This window comes from Octopus sinensis, linkage group LG7 (genome assembly GCF_006345805.1).
Source record: "Octopus sinensis linkage group LG7, ASM634580v1, whole genome shotgun sequence".
NCBI lineage: Eukaryota > Metazoa > Mollusca > Cephalopoda > Octopoda > Octopodidae > Octopus > Octopus sinensis.
In genome coordinates, this window is record NC_043003.1 from 52,343,370 (window position 1) to 52,364,789 (window position 21,420).

The window sequence follows — 21,420 nt, forward strand, 5'->3', positions numbered from 1 at the left end:
GGTGGGGTGGTGGATTTTAATACGTAACCTTCAAATGAAGGCAAATAATAATTTTGTACAAACAGACAAAATATACAATTTAAAGTAACAGTAATATTTTTACAAACCGGTATTAAATAACGTAACAGCAATCGACTAACAGACTGGACTTCGTTGGTGGTACTTGTTATCATGATTCTCGATTTTGGTGAAATAGAAGAGGTTAGAACGGTCAAGTGGCGAAGACATTATTTCGGCCTAGGTAAGGCGTCTGGAAAATGTAAAACTGCTGTCACAGAAAAACTATTGTTCTACCGTGAGAAAAGTTCTGCTGAAGTGTTAATTTAAATTTAGCTATCCAGGATCGAATCTACTTCATGCCTGCAAGATCCACTACAAATATATATAATTGGTGCCATGTCTACCTTACGATCGCAGATGAGTTGTACATATAGTTATTAGAATGACAGGAAATCAGTGTGTAGTCGTAACGCACTCAAAGACACTTTGGAGTTTGGCGAGACTGAAGACAACGCCATGGCCCGACATCTCTAACAGTTTGCGAATGGCGCCGAGAATGAATTTTATTTACAGGCTATGTTTGGCAAGATTTTAGGACGATCTGGAGAAGCTATCTCGTGAACACTAGCCGATGGTTGGACAATAACTCGGCTGCGTACATGATCAAGCCATTGTTGTCTCATGACTTGATAGTCGTTGTTGTGCGTAGTTTGGGTTCTGATGGGATAGACAACCAAATGAAGACCATTGTTATTGTTACGTGTTTATTTTCTATTCATGATACACGGACTCGACATTCAGCGTAGTAATACATTATATACTTTACACACAGTTGTACTGTTCACTAACAAAATAGTGCCAAGAGTGGAGATGTAGTTTGGCATACGTAAACACATAGATATGAATGTGTAACAGTCGTAATGTGGCAACGCAAGTTCTAATCCATGCTACACTTATCAATTAGACCGATATATGATCAAGAATACACACCAATTCCAAATATATGAATTAATAACAAAATAATTTATTTAAAACGGGATGATAGCTGCTTCAGAATTTACATTTTCTTCTCTGTCTGCCTGTCTTTCTCTCTCTCCCTCTCCCGAGAGAAAGAAAGAAAGAAAGAGAGTCTAGTGCGTGTATATATGATTGTCTTGTATGGCGAGATTATAAATGATTAAGCATAACTAAGAAATATAATATGAAGCTGCTTTATTTGAAATGTTTCTTACAAGAAGTAGATGATCTGAGGTTAAAAACTATTCGATATTAGACGATGACAATACTTTTACACTATGTAAAATACGAGGAGGTGATGAAAATTCCTGGCTTTGGGTAAAAGAAAACACAAGAGGATAAGTTAATTATGATTTTATACAACGTCTTCCCCTCTCAGATTCACACACAGATTCACAAAGCGGTCCTTCAGTTTTTCTAAGCCTTGTAAAAGAACTCGAAAGGTTGGGCCGCCAACTTGACCTTTCGCGATACCCTTAAAGCCTGGAACTTTTCGGCACCACCTCGTACTACGGAATAAACTCACCTTGACTCAGGTATTCTTGATATTTCTTAATTCAAAGAATTATCTTTTCATGTACTTGTTTGGTTTAGAAGAATAGGGTGGAAAATATGATGATACTTATCACTAAATATGCTTAATGGGCTTAAGATTTCCAAGTTTTGATCTCTGTTTTAAAGCATAAATATTTTCTCTGAGCAGTCTGGCATACTGAACAATAAAAATTTTGATATTGGTTTCAAATTTTGGTACAAGGCCAGCAGGTTTGGGAAAGGGACAAATCGATTTAATCGACCCTAGTGTTCAACTGGTACTTATTTTATCGACTCGAAAGGATGAAAGGCAAAGACGGCTCCATCGGAATTTGAACTCAGAACATAAAGACAGAGGAATGCTGCTAAGCATTTTGCCCGGTGTGCTCACGATTCTTCCAGCTCGCCATCTTTATAATAGAAATTTAAATATTAAAATCTAAAAGCTAGAGGAAAGAATTATTCCTTTAATAAATACTTCAAAAAGTTTTGGTAATATTAAGCAGGATACATCATATTTTTTTCTTGCAAATCCGATATGTTTAACATTGATTTCATAATAGGTGCTATAGAAGGCCATTCAAAAACATGTCAATGAAAATAAAACAGGCTACCAGTTTAAGAAAGATCAGCTGTGCCAAGTTGTTACTTAGATTCTAAAGCATGCAAAGTAAACAACGACAGTAAATGCTTGATGCAACAAAGAATTTCATCTAAATCTTTACGATTGGTGTTTCAACTAAACAATTTGGTGAAAATCTGATGTTGTAGCAGATTTACTTGTGACTAAAGATGGAAGCAGATTGAGAATAAATTATTGGAAATAATCCCCGACGGCTATGTCTTTAAAGGGTCGACACTTGTCTGGTCAATACATATTTCAAATAAGGCCAGGAACTTCACGCAGCATCTGAAACAATAATATCAATAAATAATTAATAATAAATAAATAAATAATAATAATAATAATAATAATAATAATAATAATAATAATAATAATAATAATAATAATAACAATAATAATAATAATAATAATAATAATAATAATAATAATAATAATAATAACCGTTTCTACTAAAGGCACAAAGCCTGAAATTTCTGGGGAGGGGACTAGTCGATTACATCGACCCCAGTGTTTCACCGGTACTTAATTTATCGACCCAGAAATTTCGTCCGGCGTGCTAACAATTCTGTCAGCTTGTCACCACCATGATGATGATGATGATGATGATGATGATGATGACGATGACGATGACGACGACGATGACGGTGATGATGAAGATGACGATGACGACGATGATGATGATGATGATGCATACCTGGGGATTCACGCGTAGACAACAAAGAGCTGGAAAAGATGGAAAAAAATACAAACTACAAAATGACGAAATTGCAAGAATGTGGGCAATGAGGAGAGTAACTATTATTCCATTAGTTGTAGGGGCACTCGGAACACTAACGACCTGGTTCGAGAAATGTGTCAGAGAAAGTGGAATTGACATGAGAGTACAGCAGGCCCCCAAAACCTGTTTTATTGGGGGCAGCTAGGATTTTGGGATTGGTGCTTGAGTGTTGAGTGTTTTCCACGATAGGTTGACATCTAAGTACCAAAACTTATAGTTTGCAGAAAGAGACCCCTGATGAGAGATCTCTGATTAAAGGTTGCTGTCCGCTCTCCCAGAATCAATTAGAGCAACTAAGATCGAGAGCTCTGAGAAGTTAAATAATAATGATTTCAAATTTTGGCACAATGTCAATAATTTTTAGAGGAGTGGGTAAGTCAATTACATCGACCCCAGTGTTCAACTGATACTTATTATTATTGGATGAAAGGCGAAGTCGAGCTCGGCAGAATTTGAACTCAGAACTTAGCGACGGACGACTTGCCGCTGAGTATTTCGTTCGACTAACGATTCTGCCTTAGTAATATCGGAGATCCCGGATCTTTTCGGTTTGACCAGCAGTTTTTAAAAATAATTTCCACGTAAATTAACCTTTTTAAACTTCGTATACTGGTAGAATGTGTTTATAAAACATCTTTTTCTCTTGGGTTTATTGAGAACATTCTATAGTTTGTAAGATATTTGTTGTTTTTTTCTTCAATTTCTGCAATTTCAACCAATCAATGATGTCTATTGAGGTGAAAACATTCTGTGCCGTATGAATATGTCCCTCGTTTAAGAAACAGATTGGGTTTATTTACATTTGGAAGAAAAAAAGATACCCTTCCCCTAACCCTAAAACAGATTGAAATGCAATAGATCGATACTAGGGTTATAATTATGGGTGACAATTTCACATGACACCGCTAGAAAAAACTGCCGTTCAAACGAAAAGATCCGAGATCCCCTTTGGTCACGAATGACCATGGGATTGCTCCTAGAAACTTACCCGCTGAGGCACAAGTCCGGGCAAGGTTGTTTATGGAAGCCTCATCCCTCCACGTCACCGATGTTATCCAAGGGAAAGGCAAAGGACGATACAGCTTGGCACCAGTGACGTCGCAACTAGCTGAATGAACTGGAGCAACGTGAAATAAAGTGTCTTGCGCAAGAACACAACACGCAGCCCGGTCCGGGATTCGATCTCACAACCTCACGGTCGTAAGTTCGACGCTCTAACCACTGTGCCACGCGCCTTCACGCCTTAGTAATAGTAATAATAATCCTGTCTACTAAAGGCACAAGGCCTGAAATAATAATAATAAATGCCCTGATGCAGCACCAGGCAGTGACTTTCATGGCTTCTGATCTTAACTGATTGGAAATGTTATCATGTACATTGATTTGTCTTGGAATAAAAATGGGCTACAGCAAATATTCTGTTCAATACCACAGATTTGCCAGTCACTTGTTTGACCATAACCAGTTGAGCATGTTTCTTAGTGGCTGACGATATGTACATCTCTGATCACGAGCAGAAGTGTGGGGGAGCATCGTAGCCAAGTGTTGAGAGGAGTTCTTTGAGGTTGGAATAAATCACTTCTGGAGACGTGGGTGTTTTGTTCATCATCCTTAAACAAACCTTATTCAGGGACTTTTTGAGCGCGATGGGTTACTCGACCAGAAGAAAATTCTAACTGGGCACCATCTGCAAGGTCACGCGCTATTGACCTTGGTATGAGATCACCAAGTCACGAACATATAGTTGTGATGCATGTGCTTGGTGTACCAGTATCAGGCGGGTAGTGATGATGGGTATACTGGGCTTCGTATATTTTACTCCAGTGTCACTTTGATGGTATGCACTGCTCTCTCACTCAATGATAATAATAATAATAATAATAATAATAATAATAATAATAATAATAATAATGGTTTCAAATTTTTCCACAAGGGTAGGAATTTTTTGGGGAGGGGATGAGTTGATTACATCGACTGGTACTTAATTTATCGATCCAGCTCTTCCTCCATTAGCAAGAAATAAAACTGAATAATGGCATGCACAGATGCATATATATATATATATATTATATATATATATATATTATATATATATATATATATATGTATGTATATATATGTATGTATGTATGTATGTATGTATGTATGTATGTATGTATGTATAATACACAGTACAGGCAATTTTTGTTTGGTTTATATATAACAAATTCTGAAAAGTTTAAAAATCTGTGGAAAAGTGTTTAATATCCACGGAAAATATGATAATATATTTATAAACCTAGTAAAAATAGCTAGAAAACTATAGAACACTTGTAATTTCTATTTTTTATTTTTCCACATTTTTTTTCAACATTTGTGTGTTTAAATACTGACATCTGTCAATATTTGATGATTCAACGATGTATAGAGTGACGTCCCTTGTATAAGAATAGTTTATACAGAGTGACCTCTCTTGGGTGCAATCTAAATCAACACCAATATTCTTTTCGGAAAAATATGAATAGTGGTTCTTTTTCGTACCACACCTTCAACTTTTGGACTGAAAATTTTTACAGATGATTTCAGCGTGTTGAGCTATTGAAATGTAAGGCCGAAATGAAATAAGAAGCGTAAAAGTTCTCGTAGAGTCAGAAATATATTGGAAAAGATAAAAATGATGACGAAAGTTAGTGGTTATTTAAATTTTATTTGCCTACAAAATATTTCATTACGTAGTGCTTTCTAACCTTTTTATTATTAATTTCTCCAAGCAGGCGCAAGATTGAGAGAGAAGGTTTTGGTTTTCGTAACAGGCTTGAAAAATACATGTGAAAATTTAGGCACAAAGCCAGCAATTTTGGTGGGTGGGGATTAGTACTTGACTGGTACTTTATTTTATCGACCCTGGAAAGGTGAAAGACAAAATTGACCACGGCGGGATTTGAACACAGAATGTAAAGAGCCGTTACAAATATCACAAGGCGGCTTTTGTTTTGACGCTCTAACGATTCTGCCAACTTTCTGATAATAATAAGCTGCGATTTAAATATAAATTTGGTAAAATCCACAGCGTGATTTCAATACTTAATTGAAAGCTAAACAGTGCTGATTGACTAAAATTAAAGATAAAAAATAAAAGCACAGTCATATATGTAAAGTATCCTTACCTTTTTTATTATTAACTAGCAGTATCGCCCGGCGTTGCTCGGGTTTGTAAGGGAAATAACTATATAAGCATTTTTAGAGAGTTACTTCCCTTATAGATGCCAATTCGGGCTTTCTTAGCCATTTCTGTTTTGGTGTCTTCAAGCCATGAAGTCGTTGTTCTAAAAGAACGCTGGTCTCCTTGACAACGCTTTACGACGTTGATTTCCTTACACTCCCTTCCCCACAACTTCACGAGGGAGGGAAGAAGGAGGAGAAGCAAACAGGTGCAGGTGTGACCATGGACGCCAACTCCGCCGCCATCGACACACGAAAAATTATGCATTAAAATGGAATAAAAATGATGTTAAATTATTTTTAAAATCGTAGACTCATCGTAGACGCGCGCTAATACTCAGACGGGCTCGATATGAATCACGACTATAAGATACCTGAATTTGGTTAAACTGCACCGCAAAATGTGGGAGTAGTTAGGAATCTAAATCGAAGGGGACAGACACTCACACAACTACAGTTTTATATATATAGATTTCTCATACAAAAAAAAAAGGATGGTTGTGATTTTCGTAAGTGAATGTGAATGAACGTAACCCTCGCCCAAAACTGCAGAAATTTTTTGCTCAGATTTGTGTGGACATTTTTCATGAAAGGGAGCCGAGTACGTTATCTCTGAAGAGTACCAATAAACCGTAAAACTTCCTGTTAGGAGACTCCCCAATTCTCTATAGGAGCAGGCATGGCTGTGTGGTTAAGAGGTTCACCTCACAACAACGTATTTGCGGGTTCCTTCTCTTGCGTGACATCTTAGATAAATTGTTTCTACTATAACTCCAGACCGACCAATGCTTTGTGAGTGAATTTGGTTCACAGGAAGTGTATTGAAATCCCGTAATGTGGGTGTGTGTGTGTGTGTGTGTGTGTGTGTCTGGGCGCGCGTGCATGCGTACGCGCGCGTTTATGTGCGTGCGTTTGTGTGTGTATGTGTGTGCGGCTGCAGTAGAATACGTACAAAGCTTTTTGAAAAAGATAATGTGTACTGGGTTTGATTTGGTTGACTAAATCTCTTGATGTTGGTACCCGGTCATGACTGTGGTACAATGACTAAAACAAGTTGAGGAATAAAGTCAAAAGAGGTAGTTTAAATCGAAAAGATCCTCTCACGTTATATACTTTCAGGCGTTTTTGAACAACATGTGATATAAGGTGCAATTCATTTTTCAATTTTGTGATATTATTCACGGTATGATTACAACACTTGGTTGAAGACCAAATATCTCTCCCTTCAAAACATCTAGTAATAGTTGCCTAGCGTAAGGCGGCGAGCTGGCAGAAACCTTAGCATGCCGGGCGAAATGCTTAGCGGTATTTCGTCTGCCGTTACGTTCTGAGTTCAAATTCCGCCGAGGTCGACTTTGCCTTTCATCCTTTTGGGGCCGATAAATTAAGTACCAGTTACGCACTGGGGTCGATGTAATCGACTTAATCCCTTTGTCTGTCTTTGTTTGTCCTCTGTGTTTAGCCCCTTGTGGGTAGTAAAGAAATAGGTATTTCGTCTGTCGTTACGTTGTGAGTTCAAATTCCACCGAGGTCAACTTTACCTTTCATCCTTTCGGGGTCGATAAATTAAGTACCAGTTGCACACTGGCGTCGATATAATCGACTTAATCCACTTGTTTGTCCTTGTTTGTCCCCTCTATGTTTAGCCTCATGTGGGCAATAAAGAAATAAGAATCGTTAGCATGACGAACCAGATTCTTTGCAGCATTTCGTCTTCCTTTACGTCCTGAGTTAAAATTCCTCCGGGATCGACTTTACCCCCACATCATCCTGTTGGTGGGGGTGGTCGATAAAATAAGTGCTAGTAGAGTACTGGGGTCGATGTAATCGACTTTCCCCCTCCCCGAAATTTCTGGCCTCGTTCCAAAATTTTAAACCAATATGTGTAGAGGATATGACAAAAGCAAATTAATAACAATTTTTATTGTGCTGAACTTTGGCTGTTTTCACGTTACTCTTTTTCAGATGAGAGTAATCGCCCTTCAACAGGGAAGATTTGTATGGACATTAAAATACAGAAAAAAATTTATCCGGCTTCCAGATATCCGGAAATACTGTGCAATAGACTGTACCCAGTATTGAAAAAATAGACCCTGTTTTTGAAGTTGGCTAATCTGTATACGGTGTGTTAATAATAATTTTGTTCCTTATTATTTTTTTTGAAGTAGATTGATGAAAATTAAACCTACCCTGCTTTAGAATTGTATTAATTACTATTAAATAAATACCAGTTACGCACTGTGGTCAATGTAATCGACTCAATCCCTTCCCCCAAATTTAAGGCCTTGTGCTTTCAATAGAAAGGATTAATTACTATCTGTAAAATAGCATCGTATTTGCTTTTCATTTAATTTTCATCCTATAAACATTATAGTGCATACAGGGTACGGTGGGGAGACTATCGCCCTGGCAGAAACGTTAGCACGCCGGGTTAAATGCGTAGCCGTTTTTCGTCTGCCGTTACGTTCTGGGTTCAAATTCCGCCGAGGTCGACTTTGCCTTTCATCCTTTCGGGGTCGATAAATTAAGTACCAGTTACGCACTGGGGTTGATGTAATCGACTTAATCCGTTTGTCTGTCCTTGTTTGTCCCCTCTGTGTTTAGCCCCTTGTGGGTAGTAAAGAAATATATATTTTTAATTACGCGCATGCGCATTGTTTTATTTGATTTTGTCGACTACACAGTATGGCAAGTTCTTAGTTGAGCACCGTCTGTGAGAAAAACAACACTATGGCGCAATTCACTCTGCCAGGAATTTGGAAACAACATGCTGTACTGCTTGGCATTCGCGCCGGAAGCTCCAATACGAACATTTCAGGGTGTTTGGGTGTCAGTCTGAGAACAGTGCAATCTGAGGACATGTACTGAGAATGATAAAAATCAAACATCCAGTCAACACCGTTGTGTTTGGAGTTGATCACTAGTGATGGCGACGTTATGCCCCCATTCATCTTCTCACACGACCTCACAACACGGAGGCCTATATCAAGTGCCTGGGGAAGGTAGTGCTGTTCTGGGTCAAGAGGGTGGCTGCTGGAAGACCCTAATTCTGGCAACAGGACTCTGCACCATGTCACACAGGCAGGAGAACCCAGTAATGGCTATCAAATAATTTCTGCGACCACATCACCCCTAACATCTGGCCACCCAACTCTCCAGACTACAACCCCTTTGATTATTATGCGTGGGGCGCAGTTGAGCAAAAGATCAAAAATACTTGTAATACCAAAGACGAAGTGAAGACAAGGATTATGGCAGCATTCACCAATTTAAACAGAAGAGTTGCAGGAGATTCCGAAGTTGTCTGGAGGCCGTGGTTAAATCCAATGGCGATTTTATTGAATAAATTTACTCCTTAGTATTTCAAGATATTTTTATGTAATTTTGGTAATTATATCTATTAAAATGATATGTCAGTGTTATTTTCATTTTTGCGTAATTTGGACGACAGTTTATTTACCGCACCCTGTACATGGTATTCGCTATAATATCTTATGAATTTTAAATGGATTAATAAATATTAAACAGGCCCTGCTTTAGAGGTGAATAAATTTGAATATGTTGAACATAAAATGGCCATTTACATTTTAAAATAATTCATTTAATATTTTAAGTATATATCTTGACTGTCTCCAGAAAACCAGAAAATCCGGGACAATTCCGGTCCCAAGCTTTCCGGATAATTGGTCGGGTACTGTATATTTTATCCCCCAAGTCTCCCAAGAATTTGAAATAACAATTAAAGAAATAATTATATACAATGTTTTGAAAAAATTTATATTTATTAACAATGACACAATCGTGGCTGTGTGATTACGAAGGTTGCTTCCTAACCACATGTATGTATGTATGTATGTGTGAAGGCACAAGGCTCTGTGGTTAGAGCGTCGGGCTCACAACCATGAGATAGTGAGTTCTATTCCCGGACAGGGATGTGTTTTCCGTTCTTGAGGAATACAATTTATTTCACGTTGCTCCAGTCCACTAAGCTGTAGAAATGAGTTGTGACGTCACTGGCGCCAAACTGTATCAGCCTTTGCCTTTCCCTTGGATAACATCGGTGGTGTGGAGTGGAGAGGCTGGCATGCATTGGCGACTGCTGGTCTTCCATAAATAACTTAGCCCGGACTTGTGCTTCGACGGGAAACTTTCTAGGTGCAATTCCATGGTCATTCATGACCGAGGTGGGTGGGGCTTTATCTATGTATGTATGTATGTATGTATGTATGTATGTATGTATGTATGTATGTATGTATGTATGTATGTATGTATGTATGTATACATGCATGTATGTCTGTAGGTATGTATGTATGTATGCATGTATGTGTATGCATATATGTGTGAGTGTGTGTGTGTGTGTGTGTGTGGTGTGTGTGTGTGTGCATGTGTGCGCGCGCGCGCGCGTGTGTATGTATATATGCATGCAAGTATGTATGTATGTCATTATTCAGTTTTATTTCAAGATTTCTTACCAATACAGAAAAAGCCGGTTTCTAATCTAGAGCCAAGGCTCCTTTATTGGAATTTTAGCAACATCGACTGGGTATTTATGTATATATGTATATATGTATGTATGCATGCATGTATGTACGTATGCAGTATTTGGAGTTAGTGCATGTGCAGATTTATATGTTTTGTTTTATGTATGTATTTTCATAAATGTAGCTGCGTGTCTAGACACGCTCATATATACTGAAATGATAAATTTCTGGAAAGTTTTACAGATGTTTACAGTTCCAGTGATAGCTTGGATCTGCAGTCTTTGAATCAACTTTCTCCTTTCTGGTTTTGAGAAGCCTAATTTCTCAAGATTGGTATTCAAACAGTGTGTTGCATGTCCCAGTGCTCTAATAATTACAGGTATAAACTTAGAACTTTTAATCTGGGTAGAGTAACTGTAAATCTTTTCACAGGTATTTCTTTTTTCGCTGATCTTTAGCTTAATATTAAGATCCGCTGGGCAGCTGATTTCCGCAACTGTACACAGTTTCTCTTTATCCCAAATCATTTATTCTTTTACTATTTTATTTGTTTCAGTCATTTGACTGTGGCCATGCTGGAGCACCCCTTTAGTCGAGTAAATCGACCCCAGGACTTATTCTTTGTAAGCCTAATACTTATTCTATCGGCTCATTTGCCGAACCGCTAAGTTACGAGGACATAAACACATCACCATCGGTTGTCAAGCGATGTGGGTGGACAAACACAGACACACAAACATACACACACACACACACACACCACACACACACACACACACACACACACACACACACACATATATACACACACACACACACACACACACACATACATATATATATATACACACACACACACATACACATACATGTGTACAACGGGTTTCTTTCAGTTTCCGTCTACCAAATCCACTCACAAGGCTTTGGTCGGCCCGAGGCTAGCAGAAGACACTTGCCCAATGTGCCATGCAGTAGGACTGAACCCGGAACCATGTGGTTGGTAAGCAAGCTACTTACCACCCACCCACCCACTCCTACACTGCTATGTTTACATTTTAATGAGATTTTTACTGGGGTATTCCATTAGTACTCCTTATGAGTGGCTATGTGTCCCACCACACTGTGGGTTTTTATTTCACTGGCCTCAGAGTTATCCTTCGGACGGATCTCATTATACAGTGCCTTAGCTACATCATGTCTCATCGGTAGACAATACTGTGTGTTATTTTCGGACAACTGCTTATGACGTGGGTGTTATCTTCAATGTTAACCCCATAAAGACTGCATCGGTTGTCACATTTTGCTGGTTTTCCTGTGTCTCTGTCTCTTTTGTGCATCAGGTTGATATTTCCTGTTTCAGGATTGCAAACGCATACCCTTCAAAATGGAAGTTAGTAAACTGGTTGTTGGTCCATGATAGACTGCTTTGATGATCAATGTTAGTATCATCCTGGAGCTTACTGCTAACATATCCATGCATTGTCTTCTGCTGATATACGCCCACCCTTTCATCTGATGATATGCTGCGACAGAGTTGTACGACTTCTTTGGGCTTGTGTTTAAAGTTTTTAGACAAAGAATGCTGCTCAAAGAGCTGCTTTCCAAGTCTTATGTTATTAGCCTTATTTATACAAACTTGGTCAAGGGATGCACTTCGACACTTGGTGGTTAAAAGATGTCGAAAAGATATGATACGACATTCAAAGGCAGTCTGGATCGATATTAAGCCTCTGCCGCTTTGTTTTCGTTTTAGGTAGATAGGTCTACGTCACTGTTGATGCGGAAATTATGTGTGCTGGTTAGTATCTTCTGGATTTTCGTATCAATGGCTCGGATCTCATCAAGCGTCGAGTCAAGTAGCCCAAATGTTGGTATGAATACTGGCACTGCAAACATGTATGTATGTATGTATGTATGTATGTATGTATGTATGTATGTATGTATGTATGTATGATGAAATATTACTTTGCTTTGAAACGGGTTAGGGTCGCTGACAAGAAAAGCATTTGGCGATAGAAAATCTGCTTCAATAAACTCTATCTAACCCATACAGATATAGAAAAGTGGACGTTAAAGCACTAATGATGAATGTTATATAACATGAACTAAATTTCCAAGGCACTTAGCCAGGTTGCTTTTGCACTGGCAATGGTGAGAGCGAGAGAGAAATCTGGATAATTTTAACTAGCTAAATTAAAAACTAACTTGTTCTCTTGCGATGACTTTATAATATTACAGAGTGGCTAAACCGAGGTTTGTGAGCCACACGTAGATGTTTGACTGTTAATATGCGGCCCTTTGACCATTAATATATGTTGCTCATGGAAATTTTCTGGCTGAGCTCTTTTTTCATCAAGTTAAATAAGAGGAAAAATAAATCAAGTTTTATGATTAATTATTCGGTATGAGTTGATACTAGTAGTGTAGTACTGCGAGAAGAGTTTTTCTTATTTTTGTGGGAAGAAGAAACGACAGTTCCCGACAAGTTCAAATAAACCCAAATATAAAATTGTAATGAATTTTTAAATTTCCATCCCTTCTATTTTAGTTTTGTACTATCTGGCTTTTCAATATGTTTCTCTGGATTTTCGCTATGTTTCACTATATTTATAAGTATAAATTTATAAGGATATGATTGTTTTCATGTAGGATGTTATTTTTAACACTCTTTTTAAAAACAAGCTATAGTGTGTCACACACACACTCGAAAGCGACAACAAATAGGAACATTTATTTGATATCTCTTCCGTTCTTTATTTTTCACTACTTACCATATTTCTCTTTTTACAATAGTCATTGACGTATTATCCGCTTAGAGTAATATTGTACTCAATAAGGCGGATTCGTTAGCACGCCGGGCAAAACGCATAGCGGCATTTCGTCCGTCTTTACGTTCTGAATTCAAATTCTGCCGAGGTCGACCTTCTTCCGGGGTTGATAAAATAAATACCAGTCAAGTACTGTGGTCGATGTAATCGACTAGCCTACGCCCCCAAAATTTCAGGCCCTGTGCCTATAATAGAAGGGACTGATTAACTCTATATTATTTTACTTCACGATGGACTTTCCTCCCTAATACAGCAACGAGCAACAATCAATTCTAAATGATAGTGCTAAATCTGACTGAGGTATTGTTCCTTAGTGCTAAGGGTAGGAATGGTGAGAGGCAGAGGGATAAAAAAAAATTAAGGTTAGAAAGGATTACAGAAGAATATCAAAAGACAGAAGTTAAGGAAAACAGGGTTGAAGATTTGGGTGCACAGAGGAGTTTAGCGAAGGAAGTCGCTAATGAAGATGTCAGCACTTTAACGACTGTACTGGGTCATTAATTCAATGGTTGTATTATACCTCTAGTGCAGTAAGTGATAACAAACACTTGTATCAGTGCGTGAACAACTTCGAATCCAAGGTTTTATTCAGGTGCATAACAAACGAATTCATACTGAGTAGACAATGTTCAATTAGGTTATCTGAGATTGACGTAAAAAGTTTCTGAACATCTTGCTAATGTTCCACGATGACAGTGAGGAAATAGGGAGGAATTCAAACTACAAAAATTACTTTCAGGCAGGCACTAGGCGTAGAATACCATAGCGAGTTACTGGTAGGAAAGAATATAGATTCCTTATGCCTGGCTCTCTTAGAGAAGAAAAGAGAGATTCAACTGGAATTCGTTCTTAAGTAGGCGATATCGCTTCTAACGTCCTCCTGTGTGTGGTTTAGCAGTTACGCCTTGTATGCTAGCAAAGGAGGAGCTAAACTCGGTTGCTTGAAATGTTCTAGAATATTCGAAAGGGGAGATAACTGTAATTGACTCACAGCTAATATATGGCGTGCGAACCTGTTTCAAATAGCATTGCCTTCAGGAGGGTTGAAACTGGCCATAGATGGTCTTCAGCATCTAACCTCGACCATTCCTTTCACAAGGCCTGAAATTTTGGGAGATGGAGACAGTCGATTATATCGGCCCCAGTGCTTAACTCGTGCTTATTTTATCGCCCTCAAAAAGATTAAAAGAAAAAGTCGACCATATCAGAATTTGAACTCAGAACGTAAATTCGGATGAAATACTGCAAAGCATTTTGACCGGCGTGTTAACTTGTCATGTACATTAACGCTGTGTAATACAAGCTGCTCAGCTGTACATGCTTAGTTGTAAGATTTTGGAAACAAGTTTTGTCTGCAAGTGCTTATATCAAATTTAAGAAGGAAGATGGCATCATCAAATTGTAAAGAAACGAACATATGATGATGAAAACAGAAATTTTAAGCCAGAGTGGGAGGAAGATTTTCGAATTTACCTTTAAAGGAGATAGACATTTTTGCCTTATCCGCCTTATGTCAGTCATTACAAAGTCAACAACTGGAAACTCCACTATGAAACAAATCACAAAATCTTTTTGCATAATTAACCACCTAAGAATTACGGAAAACAAGTTAATTTTGTTATAAATTGTCGCTAAATAGCCAGCATATACGGTTGACAACGTTTAGCAAAGAAGCTAAATGCAAATATATAAAAGTGAGGTTGTGTGCTGTCTGTCTCCTACGATTTAGATTCCTAACTACTCCCACATTTTGCGGTGCAGTTTAACCAAAACCGGGTATCTTATATTCGTGATTCATATCGAGCCCTTTTGGGTATTAGCGCGCGTCTACGATGAGTCTACGATTTAAAAAAAAAATTACCATCAATTTTTCCCATTTTTAATGCATTTTTGGCATATATAAGGGAAGTAACTCTCTAAAAATTTATTATTAAATCTCAGAACGTAAAAAGCTACAGTAACACCCCCCGTTTGTGGTTAGCCATATTGAGATGGCTATTATACTTTACATCTCTAAAAATGCTTATATAGTTATTTCCCTTACAAACTGCTAGTTCAGATATAGAATTTCTCAAGAATACAGATGTTGTTGCAGTATTAGTTTCAAATAATGCAAAATCTCAGCGACATATAGCACAAACACAAATTTCACGTCATACTACAGATAGGCAAATATTTTAGATCAGCGCTGATATTGCAGTTAACATGTAAACTGATTTTCTTTTACTTCAACGATTGATGAATCAACTGTTTTATAACATGATTTCAGTATATGTCACCTTAGTGTCGTGCACTAATAACAATATGATATACAGTATCACTAATAACAGTGTGATATACAATACCACGGAACGCGGTAGACACCAGCTGTCTCCGCTCGCTGTATTCCCAAATACTCTGCCAACAACTGTAACCAATTCAAATACAACTCTCAACGAACTATAACAACTTTTCAACAATTTCCTGCGACTCCACGAGCTCACGAACGACACCTTTCGACCTCCTGCGATTTCTCATTTCTCGCTCTCAGTCACACACGCTACTACTTATACGAGTTCGGCTAGTCCATTCTCACAGGGGGTGTCATGATCTCGCCATAACATCTCCCTTTTGAGATTTGACTTCTGTAGGAAGTGCAACTTGTTTGTTTAATTGTAGTCTATTTTTTCATCATCCCCTCTCTCTTTTTCTTAGATTTTAATTTCCTTAGAAGTTTTAATTCTTCTTCTGCTTAGGGACTATTTCTAGTCGTTCTGTTTGTTTACGTTTTCTATTGCTGATCAACCTAGGGTCAACCTCTTTTGGCGTTGGCGTTGGAATATCGAACAAGTCATATCAAACTTCCATCGGCATTTCTTCTCTTTCTTCGATATGTCTAGTATTCAACTGGTTCAAATGTCGTTTGTGATCTCCTATTTGACCTTTTATTATGTACATCATACTGCCTATTCTCTTCGTCACTATACCGTTCTCTTAACCTTGTTTTCCATTGTTATCTATTTTGAAGTGAACTTTATTTCCCACATTAAAGTACTTTGTTGTGTTTCTTGGGTTTAATTTATCAAAAATTTATTTTATCTTCCGGGCAAACATAAGCTATGCGGGCGATTTGCCTGAACCGGTGTTCGAATTAGGTGTTACCCTGTAAACCTTTAAGAATTGAATTAGCGCTGCATCATTGCCTAATTCATTTCCTGATTTTTTTTAGTGCTCGCTTAAGTGTGTCTACGTAGCATTCTGCTTGCTCATTTGATCTTGGCTATTACAGCGGAATAGAAATGTGATTGATTGCCTATCTCTCACAGAAATTTTAAAATTCATACCCCGAAAAACTGCGTTCCGTTATCCGATACTATGGTGTCCGGAGCAAAAAGTTCGTGAAGGAACCTTATTGCTACCTTCGAGGTTGGTTGACTGCATTTACATATCTCCAGCCACTTTGGTATTACTGTCTACTATGATCAGATAATACGCGCCGCTTACCGGTTCAGAAAATTCATATGTAGCCTGGACCACGGACTGTCTGTCTTAGGTCACGATTAGAATTTCACCGGTGGTGACTTTGCTACGAGAGCACAACCTCTGCAGGATTTCACCAATTGTTCAATATCACGGTCCATAGAAGGCCAATACACGTAACTCCTCATTACTGATTTCAGTCTTGAAATCCCTGGGTGTCCCATATGAAATTCACTTAATACACGCTCTTGCACTGCGTCTAGCACCACAACTCTTTGTGTGTACATCAACACATTATCATACAGAGAAAAAATGTTTCGCATTTGAGTTACGTATATTATTTTCTTTTGCCTTCAACGTTTCTTTCATCTTTGTAATGAATTTGTCATTCCCCGATTTTAATTTTATATCGTGAACAGTTACTGACAGCTTCTTAATGACATTGCACAAAATATTTCTATTTCATTTTCCGCTCGCAACGCAGCAATCACGGTATCTTCGAATAGTTCCGTATTTTTTGGAATTACCCTTGATAAACAATCCGCATGGCCTAACCTCTTGGATGGTATATACTCCATATCAAAGTCCTAATTCAACATTATAATACCCCAGTGTTGTAACCTATTTGCAGTATGCGTAAGAATTCCTTTTTTTTTACCCCAAAATTGATAATAATGGTCGGTGGTCAGTTTGTAACCGAAGACTTCTACCGTGCAAAAATATGTGAAATTTCTTCACGGCAAAAATGACCGCTAGATCTTCTTTTTCAATTTAACTATAGTTTTTCTCTGCCGCTATCTGAGAACGTGAGGCATGAACCATCGCCTTCATATTACTGTCTTTATATTTGTGTGGCATTACTGCTCCTATGTCGTATTCAGAAGCGTCAGAAGCTACAACAATCTCCGCCGCAGAATCGAAATGAGCCTGCGACAAATCCGATATTAATATGTTTTTAATATCGTCAAACGGCTCTTGACAATTATTTGACTAATTCCATTTCACATCCTTTTTTAGCAAATTATTTAGTGGAGCTCTCAATTCATTCATAATTTATATATAATTTTGATAATAATTCGGTAGACTTAGTAAAACTTGTAAGGTCGTTATATTAATCGGAGTAGGCATATTTTTGATTGCGTCTTACCTCGACGGGTCCGGTTGTCGTTCATTCCTGTCGATAATCTGTCCTAAATACTTAATTTTAGTTAAGAAAAATTCACATTTTTCCTTACTCAGAGTGAAACCGTAATCTCTTATTTTTTCAAAAACGCATTTTACGTGCTCGACATGCTGATCACGAGATTCATTTTTTAATTAATATATCATCAGTCTGTTAACATTGCATCCATAACCTGTTGAAAAATTGCAAGTGGGACCTTTAGACCAAATGGTAATCTTTTATATTTATATAGTTCTTCATTTGTTTTCATCGTTTGATATTTTGAGCATTCCTCATCTACTCTAATTTGTAGGTACGCATCGGAGAGATCCAGTTTCGAAAATATCTTGCCCCCGTTTAACTTCGCAAAAATATCCTCCGGCGTAGGTAGCAAATAGTGACACGTTTTCAGACATTCATTCAAGCCAGTGATTTTGTTATTCGTTTTTAATACACACCATTGGAGCTGCCCATTTTGCATATTCCACTTTTTGGATGACTCCAATTTTCTCTAATCTCTCGAATTCTTCACCGACATGTTTTATCGCAGCAAACAATATCGTTCTTTTTGGTTTGAACACTGGTATTGCGTTTTCCTTAATTTCGAAACATGCTTCTGTCTTAGTACACAAACCTAATTTATCCGACAACACTCCAGGAAAAGCATTAAAAAATGTTTTTCCTGAATTCATCTGACACGTTATTGTTACTGGAAGAACAATTATTTATGTTTTTACAGAAGAGATTTATGGGGAGGCCCCATAAATCAAACAACTCTATCCAGTCAGTGCCGAACAAGTTTGTTGCATTTTAAAACACAAACACTTTTGCTTTGCAAGTTTTATCACGAAATGTAAAGTCGCTTACTGTTTCGCCTTAGAAGTGTAATCTTTCACCTGTGATGCCTCGCGCACTTTTCGATGTTTTCTTTAATGTAGGTTTCCAAATTTTTTTCCACTTGTCGGTATCGATAATTGTAAAGTCGCTTCTGTGTCTAGTTGTAGTTTCATGTTCGCGTCGTTTATTTTTATATACACACACTTTCTCTTTTGGGTGTCATCACGACTTTCCGTTGAGCAAACCTTTTTAGAACAATTTTTTCCGACCTCTTTTACTTCGCTATGCAGTGCGAACCTTTATGTCCTATTTCTCGGCAACTAAAACATTTCCGAGTTTTAAATCGACAGTCTTTCTTGAAATGCAAACCTCCACATCCATGACATGTATTAGGTCGTAACATTCTTTTTTTTATTTAATCCTGATCGACATGTCTGTACTTGAGGGATATTTTTTCTTCAATTTTCTTTACGTCCAATCGCAAGTTGATAATTCTTTGACATTTCTCTGCTACTGCCTGCAGGGTTAAATTCTGGCCCTTCTGTTCTAGTTTTGTAAGAACCCGTGCACGCATTTCTGCATCTTTGTTTGCTGTCAAATCTTGCACAAAGATGAGGCATTTAAATGTCAGGAGATTATTCCATCAGTTTAGATTTTTCGCACATTTTATTTACGATTTCGGCATAACAGACAAAATTTTCCTCCTCTTCTTTTCTAGGTTCAAACACTCCCAGCGAGTGTTATGCAGGGAACTCTTATTGCTGAACATTTTGGATAACAATTCAATTGTTTCCTCGAAACAAATTTCATCTGTTTTTTTTTAGGCAAGATAAAATTGCAGTATTCTTCATGTTCTGAAGGCCCCAGTTTCCGTAACAGTAGTCTCACCTTTTCATCGTCTGTCCAACACTTGCACTCTTGTAGTTGTTGGTACAACTCCTGTTGCTGCTGTTGCTGTTGATTTTGCAACTGTAATATGTCAGCTAATAGGTCTTCAATAATTAACGAATTTTTACTATCATAAAAAACTGTTAATGACCAACGTAAACTTCGAATCACTCGTCACCACTTCTATAAGTGGACATCCTCGTCCCTACTTTTGCAACGGGATTACTGTATATGTCACCTTAGTGTCGTGCACTAATAATAGTGTGATATATAATACCACGGAACAGGGTAGACACCAACTGTCTCCACTTGATGTATTCCCAAATACTCTGCCAACGACTGTAACCAATCTAAAACAACTCGCAACGAACAATAACAACTTTTCAACAATTTCCTGCGACTCCACGAACACACGAACGACACCTTTCGACTTACTGCGATTTCTCATCTCTTCTCTGATTTTCTATTAGGCACAAAGGCCCGAACGCAGTGGGGACGGCACAAGAACAGACAGAACAATACAAATGGGGACAAAAAAATGAAACGGATGAATGAAAATGGATTATAATTAATGAAGGTGCGATGGCTACTCGAACTCCACTCTCGAACAGTACTATTTAACTGTTTTTATTAAAGTTTTTATATCTTTTGTTTTCTTTTGTAGAACCATGTGTGTAGTCTTTCCCAAAATATTAAAAAGCTCGCTTACGTTTTACCAGTTTCAAATCGCCATAATTCACTATGGGTCTATGTTTGCTCCGAACCACTCCTTTAATTTCGCAAATCTTTCCTTGTCCATTAATATACATTTTGTGTTTTCTGTATATTCCTCAGCCGGCAATTTCCCTCTAATCACCGATTTGAACTTGGTGAATTTTCGTTCATTGCCTGCAGTCAAACACACAACTACTTATACGAGTTCGGCTAGTCCATTCTAACAGGGGTGTCATGATTCTCGCCATAACAAACTTACATACAAAACAATTAACAACTGGCGGTATTTGTTCGTTATGTCCCTTCTGAGGTAAGAGAAGAGATGTTGGGTTTGGTTGAATTAAAAGAATCGACTCATGGTGTTGATATAAAAAACGTGTGCTTGACTGAGCCTTAACAAATGCTGCTGTTCCACTGAATAAACTTATCAATGTTGCAACAGATGGAACTCCTGCAACGGTGTGGTAAATGCAGAATTAATTGCACTGAATTTGTTATTCTGATTTTCTGAATTCTGTGCATAGGATTTTAGCCACATATTTTCTATCTTTGAAATTTCTTTTACATAAAAAAGAATCCTTGATACTACTGTCCGCTATTTGCAATAAGATTTTTCTTTTTAATTCAAATGAAATGTTATCGTAAGATATTCGACTGAAATACATTTTCTTTTCACTTGAAGTTTATAACATATTACTTTTCCTTTTTCACATACATTTTGCATTAAGAAATGTAAGAACGACATTTTAAAATTTCATAAATTGAAATAATATTTTCTTAAAATGAAAATGCATACATTTCGGTTGACAACAAAATGTGTTTTTAGGCTATATGTAGAATTACATTCATCTGTGACTCCAAAAGTGTTCTTTGGTTGGTGTTTCTAAAAGGTTTAG

At 37.6% G+C, this 21,420-nt stretch overlaps 1 protein-coding gene across 1 annotated transcript in view; it reads right to left on the reverse strand.

Moving 5' to 3' along the window:
• Positions 1 to 1,904: 1,904 nt before the first annotated feature.
• The window catches only part of LOC115214184 (apelin receptor), a 65,082-nt gene continuing 45,566 nt past the window's right edge, over positions 1,905 to 21,420 (reverse strand). Inside the window, exon 3 of the mRNA XM_036504769.1 lies at positions 1,905 to 2,461. Within this exon, the coding sequence (XP_036360662.1) occupies positions 2,389 to 2,461 (73 nt within the window). The 3' untranslated portion in view covers positions 1,905 to 2,388. The remainder of the gene's footprint in view (positions 2,462 to 21,420) is intronic.